Consider the following 19,840-nt stretch of genomic DNA (forward strand, 5'->3'; position numbering starts at 1 on the left):
AGTGAAGTGGGAATTTCCTGGAGTTTGGAAAATGGAAAGCTGACTGGATCCACGCTGCAAAGCACTCCCTCTCTGCTGGTGGTTGTCCTTGTGGGTTCATTTTCAACCTTTATTGTGGTCCCTTCTATAACTGCAGCTTGCTAGACCTGTAAAAACAGCACCTTGTGCTCTCTGCAGGGCTGACTGCTAATTACTCACAGCCAGCCGTGGCAGAACCAAGGCAGGCAGGCAGCCAGGAGGCATGTTCCCACCTGCAGCTCATCCAGGGGGCATGTTCCCACCTGCAACTCAGCGTGAAGGATGGTTTATTGATAGTGAGGGAATGGGAGGATAGAAGCTACCTGCTGCCCACACCCATTGCTCTGTGCGAGGGCAGCTCCATGGCAGCTGTGCTAGGGATGCATGTCAGAGGCAAATTCTCCCCTCCTGGCCCAGGAAAAGGCCTGGCCTTTGAGAAGGTCAGATGCAGTGTGACTTTGGAAAGAGCCCTGGGGGAGTCTGGCTGGCATGTTGATGTGGTTTCTTGTAAAGGTGGCTGTACTCTGGGGCAAAACTCTTGGCTGGTCAGTTGAAAGTCCTTCACAACTAAATGTGTGATGGAAATACCTGTGCTTTAAGGTAAAGGGTTGCAATACATGAAAACTTGTATGTGCAACCTGCTTTTCTGTTCTTTGTAAGCTTACTCTGTATGTCCTCAAATATCACTTACCAGAGGATCTGCAAGATTCCTTTCAAAAGATGGATTTCTAGACCATGGACTGTTTCAGATCACTTCTCATTAACATGGAGGAGAAGAGGAAAATTTTTCCTTCTGTTCTCATCAAAACAGGTGATTCTCAGCATTGTTACAATCATATTCATCAGAGCATTATCCAAACTTATTTTTCATGAGGAATGTTTCTTTCTGAAGATCACTGCTGGAGGGGGAGTGCTGAAGCTAGAAGAACAGAAGGTCTGGGCAAAATTTGGAGCCTTCATGCCCCTTTCCCCCCCATTGAATGTGCTCGCCCAAGCTTTCTGCTTTCCACGCTGATGGACTTTCCTAGCCTCGCTATTCCACATGGGCATGACGCTCAATAGCGTTGCTCCAGCAGTCACAGGAAGAGGGGAAGTGGGCCAAGGTCAGCATGGCCAGGACAATAGAGACATAAAAGAGATAAACCCACACATTATTTGAAAACAGCAATTTCTGTGATCCAGTGGATAGCTGCAGCGCAGCAAATCCATCCCTTGTGCACAGCTACTGATATCAACAGATTTAAACGCAAGATGTGTTTGGCTCAGTGGGTGGAATTAGAGCGTTTCTCAATCCGGTGACTTGCAGATTAGCATCCAGGATCACAAGTTGCAGGGAGAGAGCACTATCCTCCTTGGACCTCTCAAGCAAGTGGTAGGGGCCTCAGCTCTCCCAGGTGATGCAAGAAGGGGCAGAGGGCCAGATCCTTACCCCCTTCTCATGCCTTTTAATTAGCTGGAACTCAAACAAGCTTGTTGAGGACTGGGATAATTTCATTCCGTATATTGGGGGTGGAGGCCTGCCTGTTCTCCCCAGTTCTTTAGGACTTGTGTGAAGACAACAGATATAACAGAAGGGACCATGAATGGAACGTGCTGTAAAAAGAAGGTAATTGTCTTGATGAGATTGCAGTTTATAAATATAGCAACTCTATAACCCAAAAAGGAGTTTCTGTGCCAAATACTTCTGTGCTAGAAATAAACTTATTTCATCATAAATAAAATATTTCTCCAGGCAGCATGTTTGTACAAACTGAGCTTATTTGCCAGTCACTAAAATTAGTTCTTTTGCACCTCAGGAGGCCTTGGTTCTACTGTGCATAAGTGGAAGAACTGAAAATTCTGCCTGTAATGTGGATGGACACTGACATTTCTTAGTCTAAGTCAAGAGACTTAGATATAAGGTTACCTAGCTGGTGTCAGACAACACCTAATCTTCTGCTAAGGTACCATAAGCATGGATTGCTCTTTCACAGGATCAAATTAATTTCCTTTTCCTTTACCAGTCCTGCTTGTTTCAGTCAGAGATCCTGGAGGCAAAATGATCATGCTGCAAGAGGACCACTGTGAGGATTTCTTGGTTTTGGCCATGCCCCATGTTACCCCTCCTCTTTTCAGGAGGTAAGTTTGGCAAGAGCCAGTTTTCCTCTGTGCCAGGCCTCCCTCAGGATATGCTGCCTGGCAGGGTTGTGAGGGGAGGGGAAAGACACAGCAGCTCTCTGTTGGGGCAGCACCACTTGAATGAAGCATGCCTGAAAAATTCCTAACCACAGATCTGCTGTTAGCTGCAGCAAGATAAAAGGCATATTTTATGAAAGTAACACATTCCAGAGTTGCATGTGTGAGTCAGGAGACGGACAGCACGGGCATGAGTGCATGCTCTGTTTGAGTTCATAATTTTGCATGCATAGGATCAAATGTCTATTATTTCTGCTTAATAACAGGTCTTGAGACCATCCTACCTGGCTGTGAGCCACGTAATGGGGGTGTAATATGCTTTGTTATTTTACTGTGGTTTTCTCTTTTGTTGAAAAACATTTTTTGGAGCTTGCTCTTTTCTGAGGTCGAATGCAAGATGCAGGAGTAGAACTGTAGTATCCTGGATGATTTAAGGGTAAAAGAGAGAAAAGGTTTGGTTTTTTGACTAAAAATATTTTGTCAGATCAAGTAATGTGGCTGGAAAGAAAGACAAGTTTTCCACCTCAGTATCCCTTTGTCATGTCTCTTTTTTTCTCACCTAAGCTTTCCTAGCTGGTCCCATACAAGGTGCCAATTCTCCCACAGTAGGACAGAACTCAAGTGCTCTCACACTGTTTTCTAGTCCAGGGATAAGGGGAAGTCAAACTGTCAGCTTCATAGACCTGTGATGCAAAATGATCCTTTGAAGGTGGTCTTTCCCTCTTGAAACCCTTAACCACATGACATACAATCATCCAAAATAAAAGTGGAATTGTCTACATTTCCAAAAGTTATGCTTTAACTCAGCCACAAAATGTAGGTTTGATAAAAGATTAGATTTACAAACTGAGATTGCAGAGTTTGCCCTGTGCCAGGGACCAATTATATTATTGAACCAGTTCCTTCTGGCTTTAAAACTTCATCTCTGCGAAAAGTAGCCCACTGTTTTAAGCTATGGCTGTATGCAGGATAGAGCATACTTAGAAAATGGGTTTGTTACATCTCTTTCAGCCATCTCGTGCTGACATATCCGTTTATTGTGTTTGCTGTTTACCTGCAAGGTAGTGGTTTGCTGACCTTCTGACAGTGTCTGAGAACACTCACAGATGAGAAGGAAGTGTGGAAAAAAGACCCTTTTTTTACATGAAGCAAACTGAGATTCCTGCCGGTACAGGGCTGGCAGTCCACAGCTGGATGAATTTCCCTGCTCTCTTGTGCTAGAGGCACAAGCTGCATTTTTGCAGGCTGTGGGAGCCATGGGATCCTGGGTCTCTGTGAACCTGCTGGGTTTCAAGCAGCAATAAAATCCACTTTGAGCCCTGTGCCTACCCATGCCTGCATTGCTCCTGAATCTCCACGTTGCCTTACAAGGTTTTGCTGCCAAGGCTCACACCGTACCACAGTTTTACTGAAGTTAATCCTTAATACAGGGCCAAGGTGCCCTCTGCTAAAAAAATTATAACATTCATAGAAAACATGTATATCATATGCAGAAATATGTTGTGTTGCTCCTTTTTGCAAGAAGTGACCAGCCCTCTTCTTGCAGGTATTAAAGAGAAGGATAATGTCAGTAAGTCTGGAGAGGTAAGATCTGCAACTCATACACAGAAAACTTTTCTTGAATCTCTTAAAAAAATGACAAAATATATTCTTTCAACAGAAATCATCGGTATTTAAAACTTGCAGGAAAAAAAACCAAAATGGTGTTTTTGTAAGTCCTTGCTTCACATCATGGATTATCCTAAGTGCATCTATTGCTGAAGCTAACCTTCTTTCCTGCCAAGCTGCCCCCTCACTTCGGGTTTCCCTGTCTCTCTGCACTGAGTTTGGAGCCTCTTTCTTTTCCAACTGATGCCCTTCCTGACCCCTGTCTCTGTATCTGCTCACACATTCCTCCCTTATCTTGCTCTCAGGCTGCTCCAGATTCCCTCTGGACCATAGACCATACTAGACCACACGTGTTTACAGAGCCCAGCTTGGTGCCTGCTAACAAAACTGGCTTTCATCCTGACACTGAGTCATACGACCTTCCTCTCTTTTTTTCCAAAACCTTCTGTATATGCATGAACCCTTTAAACGGCGGCATCTGAAATGTTTCTCCATCCATCTCCATATTTGTAAGTCTGCATATATGATCAATGTTTATATTAGGTAGCTGTTACGCTCTTCTGAGTCTTTTCTAGCTGTATTTTACCTAGACTGTGGTGACCTCTGGGCAAAGGCTCTACTGTGCGTGTTTATAAATCATTAAATATGCCGTTGATGCTCAAAATGTAAGAGCAGTATTCATCTTTGAAAGGACTTTGAAATTAATTTTATATGTGGAAGAAGCTTAAGAAAAATCTGTGGGGTGAGAATTTAGCCAATGAAGTCAATGGGAATTCTGCCACAGGGTGTTTTGAGTACAGTCTTACAATTATTGTTGTCCTGTTGCAGGTTTAGGTTATTAGTTTGCTTTGACTTTATTTTTATGTAGATAAATATTGTCTATATTAACCTCCCTTTCGTTCGTAAGTGTCACAGATTCAAATGTCTTCTGGCTTTGTAAATTTGTAAAGTTGACTACATTTTGCTTGTTAAAATAATGTGACCACAACAAAGAATATTTTTTTCCCAAATGAGTCACATGGGGAAACACCTCCTCTTTTAGGACAATATCCAGCTCCAGGGAGAGAAGACCCTAAAATACACTGAATGTGTGTTGCTCTAATGTGCCTATGCCCAAATATGTGGTGCTGTTACAGACTTCAGCCCTGTAGAAACCCTATTGTTTACCGCTGTGAGAGGCTCCACCCCGAACAATAATTAGAGCAAAGCTCCTGTCATAAATCCGCTGGCATTCCAAGTAAAGCCGGTGTTCTCTGGAAACAGAGGTTATCTCATTCTTTTGCTGCTGGTCCTTTGAACTTCCTGTGGTCAGGGAATCCTCCTGGTTTCAGCTAGAATAACAATTATGAAACTATCCCTGCTCTCCTGGCTGGGGTTCATTTCTAATTAACTTTAACAGGAGTCATAATTTTAAGAGTGATTTCTCAAAAGCATTATAACTCAACACAATTAAGGCTTGAGAGAGAGCGAGCAAGACAGGGAAGGGAGGAAAACAGAGGCACTCCTTGGGGCAGGGCACTTCATGCGTGTTAAGGAGACGTGACTCATTCCTGCCTCTAGTCCCAGCAGAAGGAATACCTTCTGAATAAGTTCTGCGTGCTAGATAAAAACTTGTTTGCTGGTGCAAAAATTGTATCACGCATGTTAGAACAAGCACCCTGATGGGCTATTCCCATCAGAAACAAGGCCATACAGCAGTGGATTTTTCAGTATGCTGGTGTAAATTTTGTACAGGTTTTTTAGCTGTGGAGACTCTGCAAAGTCTGCAGAGAAAAAGGGATTAAGGGGAAGGAAATGCAATCCAATGAATGAACGAATGAATGCAGTCGCTCTTCTGGAGCAGGATGTTTTTATTCTTGTTATGCATGAAATGTGTGGTAGTGTATATAGAATACACCCATCAGTCGATTTGATAGGCAAAACCTGATTTTCTCGAGGACATATGAAACTAGAAGAGAGATTATAGCAATGTAGAACATGAAAATCCTGGGGACCTCTGGGTCTGACTTTTTGTGTGTTTATTTAAAAGTAGCTCTGCATGCAGTACTGTATATATGATTGGTCTTGTCTTAAGCCAGGGCATCCCACAGACCTCTTATAGACATGTTGCCCAGGAGGACAACATCTTCATGCATGAAGGATCCAGCCTCCTTCAAACATACAGGAAGTCAGGTTTTGTGACAGAAATCTGAAATGTTTTTTTGAAATCTGAAACGGTTTTAAGGAAAACTCCTGCTGCTACTAAGGGGGTGATCCCTCTCATTACTAGTAGCATGAGGATTGTAGAAGAAACAGGGTGGTTTTTTACCACAAAATTGGCTCAGAGCAAGCTTAACGAAACAGAGCCAGCCAGCGTACACAAAATACTAGCTGATGTTCCGGGGGATGGACTGTTGCTAAACCCACAGTGGACTATTTCACTGAAGGACTCTATCCATGGTTTCCCCTGGAGCAGCCTTCCAGTAGCCCTGCAGAGAGCTGCTCATCTGCTCCAGATGAAGCAACAGAGCAAAATGAATATCTCAGAACAACGAGAGACTATGAGCAAGCCTACACAACCCGTGGTCTGCTCGGGAAGTAAACCCTGACCGCCTCGGGAAGAAAAGTCTGACCTAGGCAGTGGAGCATCTTATGTCCTTGGAGCTGGGACCTGGGAATTGTGTGCCCTCTGGGAGGGAGAGAGTCGATTTTCTCAATGTGGAAGCCTGGGGGCAAACCAGCATTTAAGTGGTATGGACAATCAGGGGCCCAGGAGTGAAAGAGGGAGCAAACCGCAATGATAGTGTAGATGTGTCCTAAGGATGATGCCTAATGGTTTTACAACATATTGTTGTAAGCAATGAACATTCATCTTCAACTGTAAATCAGCTTGTTTGCCATTTACTCATAAGAATTTTGCATTGTTTTCTGCTTGTTACATTTCTAATGTTAGCATAGCTGTTATGTTGTCTCATCTCATTAGTTTTTTGGCTCATTTGGCACCTCCCAGAGATGCCAAAATACAGGGGAGATTTTCAGAAAGTATTTCGTCACTATTGTTACTGGCAAAATTATGACCAGCTCTAATGTTTTAGCATGCTTGAATGTGAATAACACTAACATTTGGACACATCTATGTCCCTTATTCTTCTATTATAAAAACAATGCTGACAGCTCCATCTTCTCCTAATTGCTATCATCCAGCAACAAGAAATAAATTTAACAAAAACATGCTCTAGGAAAAGCCTTGTCTTCATCTACCCAAAAGGCAGAAGTATCAGGATCTCTACTCAATCTGTCAGAATTTGTGTGTATGCTACTAAATAATAAGAGGTGATTTATGTCCTTTGGAAAGAGGACATTCCAGGGCAGATGTGGTGTTATCGTGCTGTTAGCAAACCTTTTTGAGGGACAGTGGTGAATTAAAGGGCTGTGTTACATGAAAGAGAAGGTGTTGATTGGGAATAGTCAACATGGATTTACCAAGGCTGGATCATCAGATCACACAGGCTATGCAGGACCTCTAGAGGTCTCTCATCCCACCCTTCCACAAAGTAGGTCCAGGTTGAGCAGGTTGCTCAGGGTCTTGCCCAGCTGGATTTTGAGTTATCTCCAGGGTGGAGACTCCACTGTCTCTCTGGGCACCTGCTCCAGTGTTTACCCTCATGGTAAACTTATTTTCCCTAATATTGACTGGGAATTTCCCCTGCCTGACAAAACTGATTGCTCTGTGTGATAAGGGAAGAAGAGTGGTTGTTATCTGCTCTGAGTTTAGCTTAATGTTAGGCATGATTTCTTAGAGCACCTTTGTATCTAGGCTGGAACATTCTGGTCTGAACAGGTGGATTAGTAGGTGGGTGAAAAATTGCCTTGTTTTTTGAGCTTAAAGGGTTCATATTCTACCTGGAGGCTTTTACAAGCAGAATTCCTCAGGGATCTGTTTGGACAATTTAATATCTTTGTCGGTGATGTGAAAGTGGAGACAGTGTGCACCCTCATCAAGCCCGCAGCTGACACCAAACTCACCAAAGGAGAGCGACTGACACGTGCCAGGGCAGAACTGACACTGAGAGAGACCTGAGCAGCTGGAGGAAGGGACCAACAGGCGCCTCATGACATTTGACAAGGACAAATGTGAGGTCCTGCAGCTGGGGTGAAGCAGCTCCTTGCAGCAGTACAGGCCTCTGCTGATCTCTGCAGGCAAAACTCCATGGCCAAATATGTCAAGTACTTCCTCCTCCTGCCCAGCACCGCTGCATAGGAGCTCTCCTTGGGCAGTGTCTCTCTCATGCCACTTCCCATGCACCCTTTGCCCAGCTCACAGAAAGGTGGAGCAAGCCCTGAGTGCTCCTGCCTCTCCCAGAAGAGCCATGTTGTACTTCCTCTTGTTCTTGCCTGCATCAACAAGGTGCATTAGCTACAAAAGCACAAGAAAGCACAGTGCTCTACACAGCAGTCTAGTTCATAATTATTATTTTATTGCTTTCTTGCGGACAAAGCTGTTTTCAAGGATGTGGCTAGAGTCTGTCCTGGAAGTGAGGCCATACCAGTCAGGCAACTGGCAGGACAGGACTTGCCCTTAATTTAAACTCACATTTAACAGAGTGGCATGGGCAAATGAAATTTCTGCTTATATTGAAGGAAATAATCTATCTATCCAGTGCATTACATAGTCTTTCATATTGAGAGGTTTTATAGTATCTGTCCACAGGTGTTTTAAACCCTTCCTGAGCACGCTTAGGTCACTGAGACCTATGCACAAGGCATAGGAGGCATTTGTACAGTGAGATGATCTGGATTCCTACAATGCCATTTGGAGGTAATTTTCTAGGAATCCATGCAGAAAAAAAAACTGTTGACCCCTCAGTGCTAGCACAGGAGCTCAGAGCTATGCCAAGAAAGTAAACACAAAATAATAATTCTTCCTCCTTGTTTCCCATCAGAATAATTTTGTATGTAGAGGGTTGACTCTGGCTGGATGCCAGGTGCCCACCAACGCCATTCTATCACTCCCCTCCACTAGGGGACAGGGGAGAGAAAACAGAACAAAGGGTTCATGAGCTGAGACAAAGACCAGGAGAGAGATGACTCACCGAATATCATCATGGGCAAGCCAGACTCAACTTGGGGATATTAACTGAATTTATAACTAACAAAATCAAAGTAGGATAATGAGAAGTAGAATAAATCTTCAAAACACTTTTCCCCCCCCATCCCTTCCTCCTTCCCATTTCTACTTCCTCCGCCATGGTAGGAGACAGAGAATGGGGGTTATGCTCAGGCCATCACAGGGAGCAGCTTCCCCTGCTCCAGCTTGGGATCCCTCCTACAGGAAACAGTTCTCCATGAACTTCTCCAGTGCGAGTCCTGCCCATGGTAACCGTTCTCCACAAAGTGTTCCAACATGAGTCACCTTTCCACAGGGTGCAGTCCTTCAGGCACAGCCTGCTCCAGCATGGGTCCCCTATGGGGTCACAAGTCCTACCAGGAGACCTGTCCCAGTGTAGACTCCTCTTTCTACAAGTCTACAGGTGGAAAGAGGAGTCTGCTCCAGGGGGCTTCCCACAGGTTCACAGGCATCCACCTGCTCTGGCGTGGGTCTTCTCCATGGGCTCTACGTGAATCTCCGCATCCCCATGGTCCTCCATGGGCTGCAGGGAAACAGCTGCCTCACTGTGGACTTCACCACAGGCTGCAGGGGAATTTCAGCTCCTGGAACACCTCCTCCTGCTCCTTCTCCACTGACTTTGGTGTCTGGAGGGCTGTTCCTCTCACATATTCTAACTCTGCCCTTCTGTGACTAAAATTTACTTCTGCAATAACTTTTTTCCTTCTTAAATATGTTATCACAGAAGTGTTACTTTCAGTCCTGATTAACTCAGCCTTGGTCCGTGATGGGTCGGTCCTGGAGCTGTCTGGCACTGGTTCTGGAGAAACTTCTGGCACTTTCTCATAGGAGCCACCCCTGCAGCCCCTCTGCTACCAAAACCAGGCCATGCAAACTCAACATAGATGTCATCCTTCTTATGCTGCTAATCATGCAAAAACTGAACATTTTTATGGAAACAGCTGAGGTTTCCTAAAAGAAGCTAAATCATCCTAGCTGAAAAGTGGATCTAAACAGAAAAAAGAGGAAATAAAATAATATTTTTATTTCCTATGTATATTGCTCAGACCTACTTACATAGAGAAGATATTGTAGATACCCACACATCCAAATTGGAGGGCTGGGAAGAAAACACTGATGCAAAGTAGCTTCTTTAGCATCTCATCATATCAGGACTTTAATTCTCTGGTCTCTTTATCAGACTTTTATAATTACATGGAGCAGAGGATGAGAAGGCAGAAAACTAAATGCAGTTGATTCTGTTATTTGAACTACAGGGCTCATGTAGGTGTTTGGGGGAAGGAAGCACAGCAGCTCCTGAATGCTAAGCAGCAGAACTACAGCGCTAAGTGAGGAGGAGGAGAAGGAGGAGAATACTGCAAGTCTGAGAGAAACTTAGGCAGCATTGGAATTTGGTCTAGACTGGAGAACACTTCCACATTTACACTGACACATCTTGAAAGCTGTGGAAATCACAGATGTTTCATGATCCCCAGTGTCTGCCTTGCAGTATCCTGGTCCTTCTGACAACACCTGCCCGAGGTTTAAATGAGTTCTAGCAATAGTTGTGCTTTTATAATGGAGGAAAATACAGCTGGAATAAAAGAGCTTACATTTCTTATCAACATGACCCAGCTGGAGGGAGGAGAGAGGCTGACTTCAGTTTCTCACTTCTGAATTTGTCATTAGAGTTAAGGAGGGTGTGTGTGAGAGAAGGTGCCTCTTTTTCCTTTCTTTTCTCACCTGTACTGCAAACTTGATAGCAACAAAATCCCCCGTTGAATGATGAGAATAAAAAAGACTCTTAGGCAACTTTCTGAAGTCAAGTTTTATTTATTTGAAAAGGCTTTTTCCGCACCCATCAATTCTTAAAGCTGCCTTTGCCAAGTAGCGCAAGGTCCCTTTGGTGTGGTGAGCTCTTGCTGGCTGGGTGTACAAGCACGCACAGCTGGGGCACACAACGCTGCGATAACATCTGGAATTTGTACAGAAGGTATCCTGTTAAGGAGGCTTCCAATTCTACCAGAAGATAAATTGCCCTCCGTAGCCTCAGGGTGTTGGAGAACAAAATATTCCTTTAAGGATGACACCTCCAATCCTCAGCTGTGAGAAGCAGAGCTTCTGGCACAGTAAAGAACTGAACCTTTACTTTCACTGGCTGTTATCAAAGTAGTTGTGGTATGACCCACAAATTGAACATGAAATGACAGGTCTGCTTGCAAAAACTAGTGCAAAGTGAGTTAATTGGCATTCCTTTATGTATATTAGATCCAATTCTCCATTATCCTCCACAGTCTTGTATAGACCATAAAAGTTCAGCATAGGGGAGACGTGCATGAAAATCTTTTTATAAAAGTTCTACCCTTCCCTCCTCCATTAAGTTAGTAAAGATGCTTGGAACCTTTATAACTGCTCTGATCTGGTATTCCCTCTTACAAGGTATTTTAAATTATGGTGGTAACATTTTAATAAGGCTATCAGTGCCTCAGGCCAGTGCCATAACCCAGTTATTTGAGATACTGGGATGACAAACATCTGTTACGATGTGCAACCTTGCTGATGGAAGATTCACTCTAATGAGAGAGAACCCCAGGTGTCTACAGGGCAACTGTAGAGGCTCCCATTGGATCCTTCACTTTCATTTCAAAGAATAAGGGCGCAAGCAGAAGAAAGGGATGGGTGTCAATAAAATCATGGCGCTCCTTATCCCTTTGGGCTTGAAGACACCTGGGTGTAAATTAGAGCAGCCCCAGTGCGAAGCAATTGTAAAGATCCCTTGAGAGCTTCTACTGTCCTGCTTCTCACCTTGTGCTGTGTGTGGTTGAACAGCTCTGTGGTATCTAACACCAATTATCAAACTGTCTAAATAATGAGAGGCAGATACACCTTGCCAAAAGTTCATATTTTACTAAAATAATGCATCTTCATAAATGAATGCATTTTGCATGTCTGGCATGTGACTGAAAAGATTTTTTTGTCCAACTACTAAAGAATAATTAGCCAGAAATAGCTTTGAATTGCTCTCAGCACTATTAAGTATCTTGAGATGTGTTAACTTTTCAAGCTCTAGCCAACATCACCAGGTGTTGGTGAAAGAAACAGAATGGTGAAGTGAGACTTTAAAGGAACCATAATAATTAATTAAGGTGATATTCAATATTTGACCTTATACAGTCATTGTTCGAATGCTCTACTTGCAGCAACATGAAATCAAGAGCTGCGTAGAAATACTGTGTGCACGCTCTGTGGGTCATGGTAGGACCATGCTGGGAAAACAATGTCCCGTGCTGGTCTCCTCCATCTGAAGCTGAAGAGTGAGGCATCCTGAAACTTTTTGTCTGAGTAGTCATTCAGGTTTGACAAGGCTGACACATCCCTTACCACACCCTCTACTTCTGCATGGTATAGAAGGAATTGTGCAGTCCTAAGCTTCATTCCTCTTGATGAATTCAAAGGCTTTTTTTTTTTTTTTTTTTTTTTTTTTTAAAAAAAACTCTGCCAGAGGTAGGGATGGTAATATTCCACGGATTGTATGAAAGGAACACAGCAGCTGTTCAGGAACCTGGAAATGACAGCTCTTGGCAGGCATTCCTGGACTTGACTGGACACAGGCTCACAGTGAGCACCTTGTGTCAATTGTACCTGGCCCCCAAAAACTCTCCAAACATTCACTGGGACATATCTACATTTTAAAGTGCATTTTGCTGCAGGGCCCTGTAAATTAGCCCATAATTAGACACCATTTGAGTGTATTTAAGAGATATCTTCCCCATGACAGGGATACAGCTGAATAAGTTGGCTGAGCCCTCTCAGTCTGTTATTAATGACATTTTGGACCATGTCTGCTGTTGCTCAGAGGTCTTCCTACTGGCACCAGCCTCTCTTCACATGCATAGAACAGCTCAGACTCTGGAATGTTAACTCAATTTTGTGGGGAGAATTCTGCCTGAGCAAAGGGTCAAAAGTGGAAATTCACAGGACTGACTTTCACATCATCACAACCATGGCATTTGTGAATGCTGCCACTCAGCCCAAGCTGCCTCTTCCCAGGAAGCCCCTACACAGGAGGAGTGATGCATATCAAACACTTTACAAAGACACATAGTCAGATTAGTGGCTTGCACGTGCAAACCTGTCCTTGCTGGCCCAAACTGTAGGAGTTAGGAACACATACTGGTTTACCTGGATGATTTGACCTGTTCGGAAGGCCAGAGCTGCTTTCTTGCAAGCTACAATAATGGAAATCAGTTAACAAGTCATATTCAGATTTGTACTTTGAATGTCAGATGTCACTGGTTATCAATATGTTTCAGCTACTTTAAATTTATTTGGTTCCTATCCAGGCAAGGAGGGCATTAAAGGGAGGATGCCATTCAATAAGCTCAGAAGAGGCCACGTGAAATAGGAGGGGCTGGCAACTACTGCCAAAAGCAATGAATTAACAAGCCATCGAGGGGAATTTCAGTGTGCCCCTGGGAATTCAGTTCTTAAGATAAAATAGACAGGGACCAACACAGCGTGTTAAGTTCAGTTCACGTAGTGTCCTGAGTAAAGACCCACTATCCAGCAGCCCAAGCCTAAAATAGGTCTTTTGGGTCCACCGTTTGGAGTTGGAAAGGAGCCTTTTACTAAAACTAAAGATATATACCTAGCACAGATATTATGTGTAAAGGAGATTCCCTCTGCTTACTGAAGTAGTCATCAGCTGCTGACATTTTGCCTCTCTAGAACTGCTGTCTCCTAATATCCTCATGGTGTCTGCAGTTCTAAGGGAGGCACATTAGGAAATAGGGCTGCATCGTGGACCCTAGCTCAAGCTTGGGTAGGGAATATTAGAACTCTTTGAAACTAACTTGCTTAAAGAGTGGCTCCTAAGATCTACGCAATTTTAATACATCCTTACCTTAGGAGACAGAACTCTGCTAAAGGAGAGGAACGATGAACTCCAAATTACGGCATTTTATTCTCTCCTGCATGTAGTTTTCCTTGGGAGAAAAATCATACAATCATGGTTTGGCTTGAGTGGGGAGGGATGCTAAAGATCAGCTACTTCCAACCCCACTGCTATGGAGAGGAACACCATGAGGGAGGGACACTATGAGACTGCAGTTTGCAGGTTTCTGGCCATTTACACTCAAAAACTCTTTGATGCCAAAGAAAGTGAAGGAACTTAGGATGCGGCCTTAGGTAAGTCAGGACTGGCCTTTCCAGGAATAGTGGAGCAAGGTTTAAGTGAGATCATCCAGCTATTAAACCAGTATTTTCATGCATTTAGATGAACTTCAAGCAATATCTATGTGACTTGATCCTGCTTCAAGACAACTGAGTCCACCTAGGGTAAGCACCCAAGAAACACTGACTATTTCAGCAAATTTAATTTTTTTTATTCATTTATTTCATTTCTCTATCTATTAAGGTATCTAAGATAGGAGAACTTTTCTGCCCTCAGTCCTATCCTCTCATCCTCATTTCAGTGGGGCTAATTGTGCTAGCAGGACCTCCAGAACCCAGTCATTATTTGAGTATTTAAGGATTTTTCTATGTGTCCAGGTAGCAGTGACTCATCCAGGCCTCTGAGTGTATCACACACATGCTGTTTCCACAGATAATCGTGTGTCTCACTGAGCTGGCACACCAGTCCAAGATGAAAAGTGGGGCTGATTGGAGGTGGTGCTAAAACTCAGCAAGAACCTCAAGTCAGTGTAATACTTTTGGATCTCTAAATATGCATAAATATAAATGGACAGCTTTCAAAGGGACTTGCTAGGAAAAACAACAACAACAAAAAGCTTTATATTTGTACATCTAAATACAAATGCCTGGCTTGATACACCACCATGCAAGAATCTGACTTTTATGTACATTGTGGTACTAATTCAGAGAACTGTATTTATGCTTCAAAAAGTTTGGACTGGAGTATCAAAGCACAAAGTTCAAGTTTCTCTCATTCTGCATTTCCTGCCTATTCTACGTGTTTTCTACTTTTTTCTTCCTCCTTTATAGCATTAAGCTTCTATATTTGTTTTTCTTACTCATCCTTGTTTTGTATTTTGCTCCCTTACAGCTTTGAAATGTAATGTCAAACCATCCAATCGTGCAGATGTAATCTGTATTCAAAGCAGCATCCCAAACCCACATATACACACAAATATATATGTATATCTGTATACATATATATGCGCACTCATATATAATGATTCACATTACATATAGTACAGCATATATATTACAATATAAAAGTCACTGCATGACTTCACATATAATAAGCCACCTTGCATTCTGCCTCTCCGTAGCGCTCTTTACAGCTCCAGGCGGTGCCACCAGGATGCCCTTCAGGACCAAGCAGACCCACGTTTTGCTTGGAGGAGCTCTTATGCCACACCTTGCCCATCACTTCCAGCAGCAGGGCAGGTTCTCATGTGGCCTGTGCCATGGTGCTCCCACAGAGTCCCAGCAGTTTCAGTGGCACTGGGGAGGACTGCACTCGTTCTGTTTTCTCTTGAATAGTTCAGGAAGTTTTGATATGTTTATCTAGTTGTTACTTACTGTCCCGTGACCTATCACTTGGGTTTAAAATACCAGGAAAATGAGGAGTGCAGAAAAGACAGGAGCAGGCCCAAGAATTTATGCATGGTGTGGGCTGCTGGTAATCTCACACAAGTTGAAAAAACTTCCAGCAGGCGTGTTGTTGCAGAGCATCAGGTGGCTGATATGGCTGGCTCATGTACTATACATTGGGATGAGAGCCTCAGGATTATTTCAGGAAAGCCTGGCACAGTTATCCATGAGTGACTGCTGCTTCTTAAAATCTGGCCATCTTTGTTTCCAACGCCACAGACAAGCGGCAGACCAGCTGAGGCAGTGCCAGTGAGACTAGCTAAGAAATGGTGCTCAGTTGACACCTGAGACTAATCCGATGGTCATGGGCTGGCAACAAAGGCCCCTCTGGGCATCCTACAGCAAACTGCCTCTGCTGACACCCTGTACGCACATGAATGTGTTAAAATTACTTTGTCTCCTAAGATGCAGCCTATTTGAAAGTTAAACACAACTTTCAGAGCATCAGAAGGTGGGAATCAAGAAAATCTGAGGAGAAAAGACAAGTTTAAATGCCTGTTTCTGATTATCTTCTTTCTCGGGCACAAATGCAGTCAGCGCGTGGCACTAGTCAAACATTTCATCCACTGGGGCACAAGTTTCAGCCCTGTTTCAGAAATGCACTGGGCTTGGAGTGCCCAAAGCCTTCCTGAATGTGTGACCCTGTGTGTTTTGGAATCGATGAAACACGCACGTCGTTTTCCCGACGTGTATCAACACCCTGTGATGCGCAGGGCAGAAAGCAGCTGCCAGGGGACCAGACTCATCCTCGACGGAACGGTGCCGATTGTTCCCAGCAATGCTTTTTTCAGGCGGCGGGTACTTTCCAGGAGGGGCACAAAGGTGTTTGGCGTCGAGGGCACCCTGGCCCCGTCCATCCTCCCCGCAGCGCTCCCAGCCGTCGGGCGAGCCGCCCCATGCCCCGCGGCTTCGGCCGCAGCTCCGGGGCAAGCGCCAGCCCGCAGACACAGGCTCGGGAGGAAGTTTCAGGTGGACTCCAACCTCCGCTGGCGACTCCTGAGGGCAGCACACGCACCGGGAAATGTGGTGGAAACACGGGTGCGACGGTGACAGAGGCCGTGCGGGGCCCGGGCGGCCACCGGGGAGCGACACCGCAGCGGCCGGGCGCGGCGGGGCGGGGGCCCGGGCCGCCGAGGAACCCGGGGCGGCCGCCGGGGAGGCGCGGAGGACGCAGGCGAGGCGCGGCTCCACGCCCAGGAGCGCCGCTTAAAACCACCACGAAAAGGTGTGGCCTCGCCTTTCCTCTGCCGGCGGGGAGGGGACGGGACGGGACCTCCGCTCTTGCCGCCGCCGCCAGCAGCCCTCGCCGCCCGCAGCCCTCGCCGCCCGCCCGGCTCCGCACCGCGCTCCTGCCCTCACCCGCCCTGCTCTCACCTGCGGGCCGTACCGACCCCCGGCTCCCGGCCCTTCCCCGGCCCTCGGCGGACCGCGAGGGAGCGGCGGCACCGCGGCGGGCGCTGCCGGCCGTGAATGCCTTTCCTGCCGTCGGGTCCGGCTGAGTGTCCCCGTCGCTTCGCCCCTCGCCCCGCGTGGCCCCGGGCGGCTCCCCCGCAGCCATGAGCATCAACGGCGGCTCCCACCCGCGCATCAACACCCTGGGCCGCATGGCGCGGGCAGAGTCCGGCACCGACCTGCGCTACGAGATGAGCTCCCATGTCGTGGGGGGCGGCGGCGGCGGCGGCGGCACCACCCACACCCACAAGACCTACTACTACCAGAAGACCTACGGCGGGGACTACGCCTCCGACGGATACGGGTAGGTGCGGGTCCGGCCGGCCCCGCTCCCTCGGGGCCGCCTTCGGACGGCTGCCGTGCGCCCGCTCGCGGAATCCCGCGGTGGGATTCCCTAGGTGCGGTCTTGCAAGTTTCTTTATCCTGCTCTTCCCTGAGGCGACTTATCTTCTAAAAGGCTCTTAAATGCAAGCGGAGGACTTATTTTCAAAAAGCCGCTTTTGCTGGTGACTCTCCTTGAAGAGAGTAGCAGGACTAAAAACAATGTCTCTCGTTTGCACCGAGGGCTGTAAATGGGTCAGTGCTGGCTGTATTGACCCAACAGTTCTGTGCTGATAAACCCCCGCTTCGCTCGGTGACGCAAAACGAGCTGAACTGAGGTGAATTGCTTTATAGCCCATACGCCCAGGCTCTGCCTTCCTCGACTAGTTGCATAGCTAGGACTATAAAACCATTTTAGCTAGTGGAAAATGTTCTCTTGTTAATTTTTGAGTTTGTTTCTAGCTTGTGTGAGGCCTGGGAGTCTAAGTCATCATCTTTATAGAGCGATCCCTGACATTTGGTGGCAGGGGGCAGAGATACATGACAAGCAACATCGGTCTGCTGTCCTCTCCTCTTACCTTATTAACTTCCTGCATGCCCTGGTGCTGTGAGCGCAGTCAAGGTCTTGTAGGCAGGGTGTGAATCCAGCTGTGAATCCTGGCTTGAGGAGTGCCTGTTCTCATGGATGCAGTGTACCAGCAATCTACGCATCAAGCCTGACAAGGACCTTCTGCAGAGTGCAGTAATCATGAAGACTTCTCCATTTATCTCCTTGTCTTGGGAGTTCACAAGACTGAAAAGCAGTTACAGTCACTGAAGGAGGGAAGCAATGCTGGTGTATGGTACAGCACCATCACAAAGCACAGCTGGTGATGACTGGTTTGTGTGTGTGGAATGGCTGTATTAAGTCTGTTGGTCTAATTATGAATGCCACTGACTCAGGAATTGATGCAGAAGCCCTGTCATATATTTTGTGTTAGAATTTAAGCCCTAGTTTTATGGATAGTAGATAATTGGATTGCAAAAGGGTGAGAATTAAACATACGTAGTGAATAAACAGCAGATGAGAAAAGGCAGGATTTTTTATATCAAGCAGATCTATGAGTGGCCGTGGAGAATTAGGGTTATCCTAGAGAGCCCAGTGTGCTCTGCTTAGGTATGTCAGACCAGTTGCTAGAGTGCCACTGAATGAATGACAAAACTTGCTTTCTGTGCATTTTTTGTTTGTTACTTTTCCCAGTTCCAAGTTTTAGTTTTTTGACTTTTGGTTTGTTGTGTGCATAGGTAAGTTAGTTACAATGAATTGCAACTAGAGCACCTCCAGGTACCAATACAGTAGTGTATCTGTTTATTGCTCTATAATAAGAACAATTCAGTACTGTAGCATTGGGGAGTGCACACCTTAGGACTCCAAAATGCCATTGCTGCACTGCCAGTGTGAGGATTTGTCTTGCTAGTGGTACTTCGTTGCAAATACCTTTACTGTTTACAAGAGACAGCCATGAAAAATGAATGGCAGCTCATGATACTTCCTGGTTCTTTTTTTCCTCCCTTTACACTGGTGCAACTCTGTTTGGATTCACTAGAGTGATTTCCATATCACTCCTGACTTTCACTAGAGGAGAAATGCTTTCCTTTAATTTAGCATTCTGTGGCTAATAGTTACCTATTTTAAGCCAGTCTGTTGTTTGTAGGCTCTTCTTTCTGTAACATTCAGTGGTGGTATAGCAACAGTGGAAAGGACAGACCTGATCAAGAGGTTAACAACCTTATATCAGCATTCTTTCATTTGCTTTTTATAACATGATATTCTTATCTCCTTTCTGGAAAAGAATGTCTGGCAAAGAAGTTGCAATGAGAGTTCCTGTTCACTTCATTGTGAGACTTCTGAATGGAATTAAAGACAATAATTATTGAGATTATATATATATATATAAAAAAAAATAATCTGACCGTAAAAAAATCTATACCGGATACCTTACATGTTTTTTGCTACAGAGTATGTGTGTTTGCCAGCTTACTGAGTTGCATAGGTTTATTTTTAAGCAGCGCTTAAAATGAGTTAAAATGTGTCTCAAAACAAGTGGTGTATTGTCAGTTAATGAAACAAGCAGTTTTGCCTGATGATTGCATGTGTGTCTGTGTGCAGAAAATCCACTAAATGCTCTGCATGTTGAGCTATTGGGATCAGGGCCATCATCTATGGATCTGGTTTTATTAAATGTGTTTAGCCTGACATGTTTAGTGGCATCTACTGAATTCAGAAAACAGAGGCTTCTTTTTTCCATGGGGAAGATCACTCGACCCTAATTTTTAAATGCAGCAGGATTCAAGTTAGGGTCTAGTCTTGTAAGTTTTGGGGCGTATTCTGCCAAACAAGTCTGTGCTGAGTGTTACATTACTCACAGAGCAATATGAGACGCTCCCTACCCTTAGGGCTCAGCAAGGTGCTTTTACAACATTCCCGGTTTCTTCTGGCTTGGGAACTCAGGATGTGCTTGGCTCGGAGTACAGATACTCAGCTTGACAGTGACTCACAACGCTGCTAAACTGCCAATTCAT

The 19,840-nt window shown here is 45.1% G+C and overlaps 1 protein-coding gene across 3 annotated transcripts in view; it reads left to right on the forward strand.

Annotated features, from left to right (window-relative positions):
• Positions 1-4,269: 4,269 nt before the first annotated feature.
• Positions 4,270-19,840, forward strand: part of DSP (desmoplakin) — a 51,775-nt gene continuing 36,204 nt past the window's right edge. For 2 of the 3 annotated variants that reach the window (XM_040057118.2, XM_040057138.2), the window contains exon 1: positions 17,062-17,261. In XM_040057118.2, the coding sequence (XP_039913052.1) occupies positions 17,062-17,261 (200 nt within the window). Of the gene's footprint in view, positions 4,311-17,061; positions 17,262-19,840 lie in introns of those variants that run through there. The other variant, XM_040057128.2, reaches the window with a different exon arrangement.

Source organism: Hirundo rustica, chromosome 1 (genome assembly GCF_015227805.2).
Source record: "Hirundo rustica isolate bHirRus1 chromosome 1, bHirRus1.pri.v3, whole genome shotgun sequence".
Taxonomy (NCBI): Eukaryota; Metazoa; Chordata; class Aves; order Passeriformes; family Hirundinidae; genus Hirundo; species Hirundo rustica.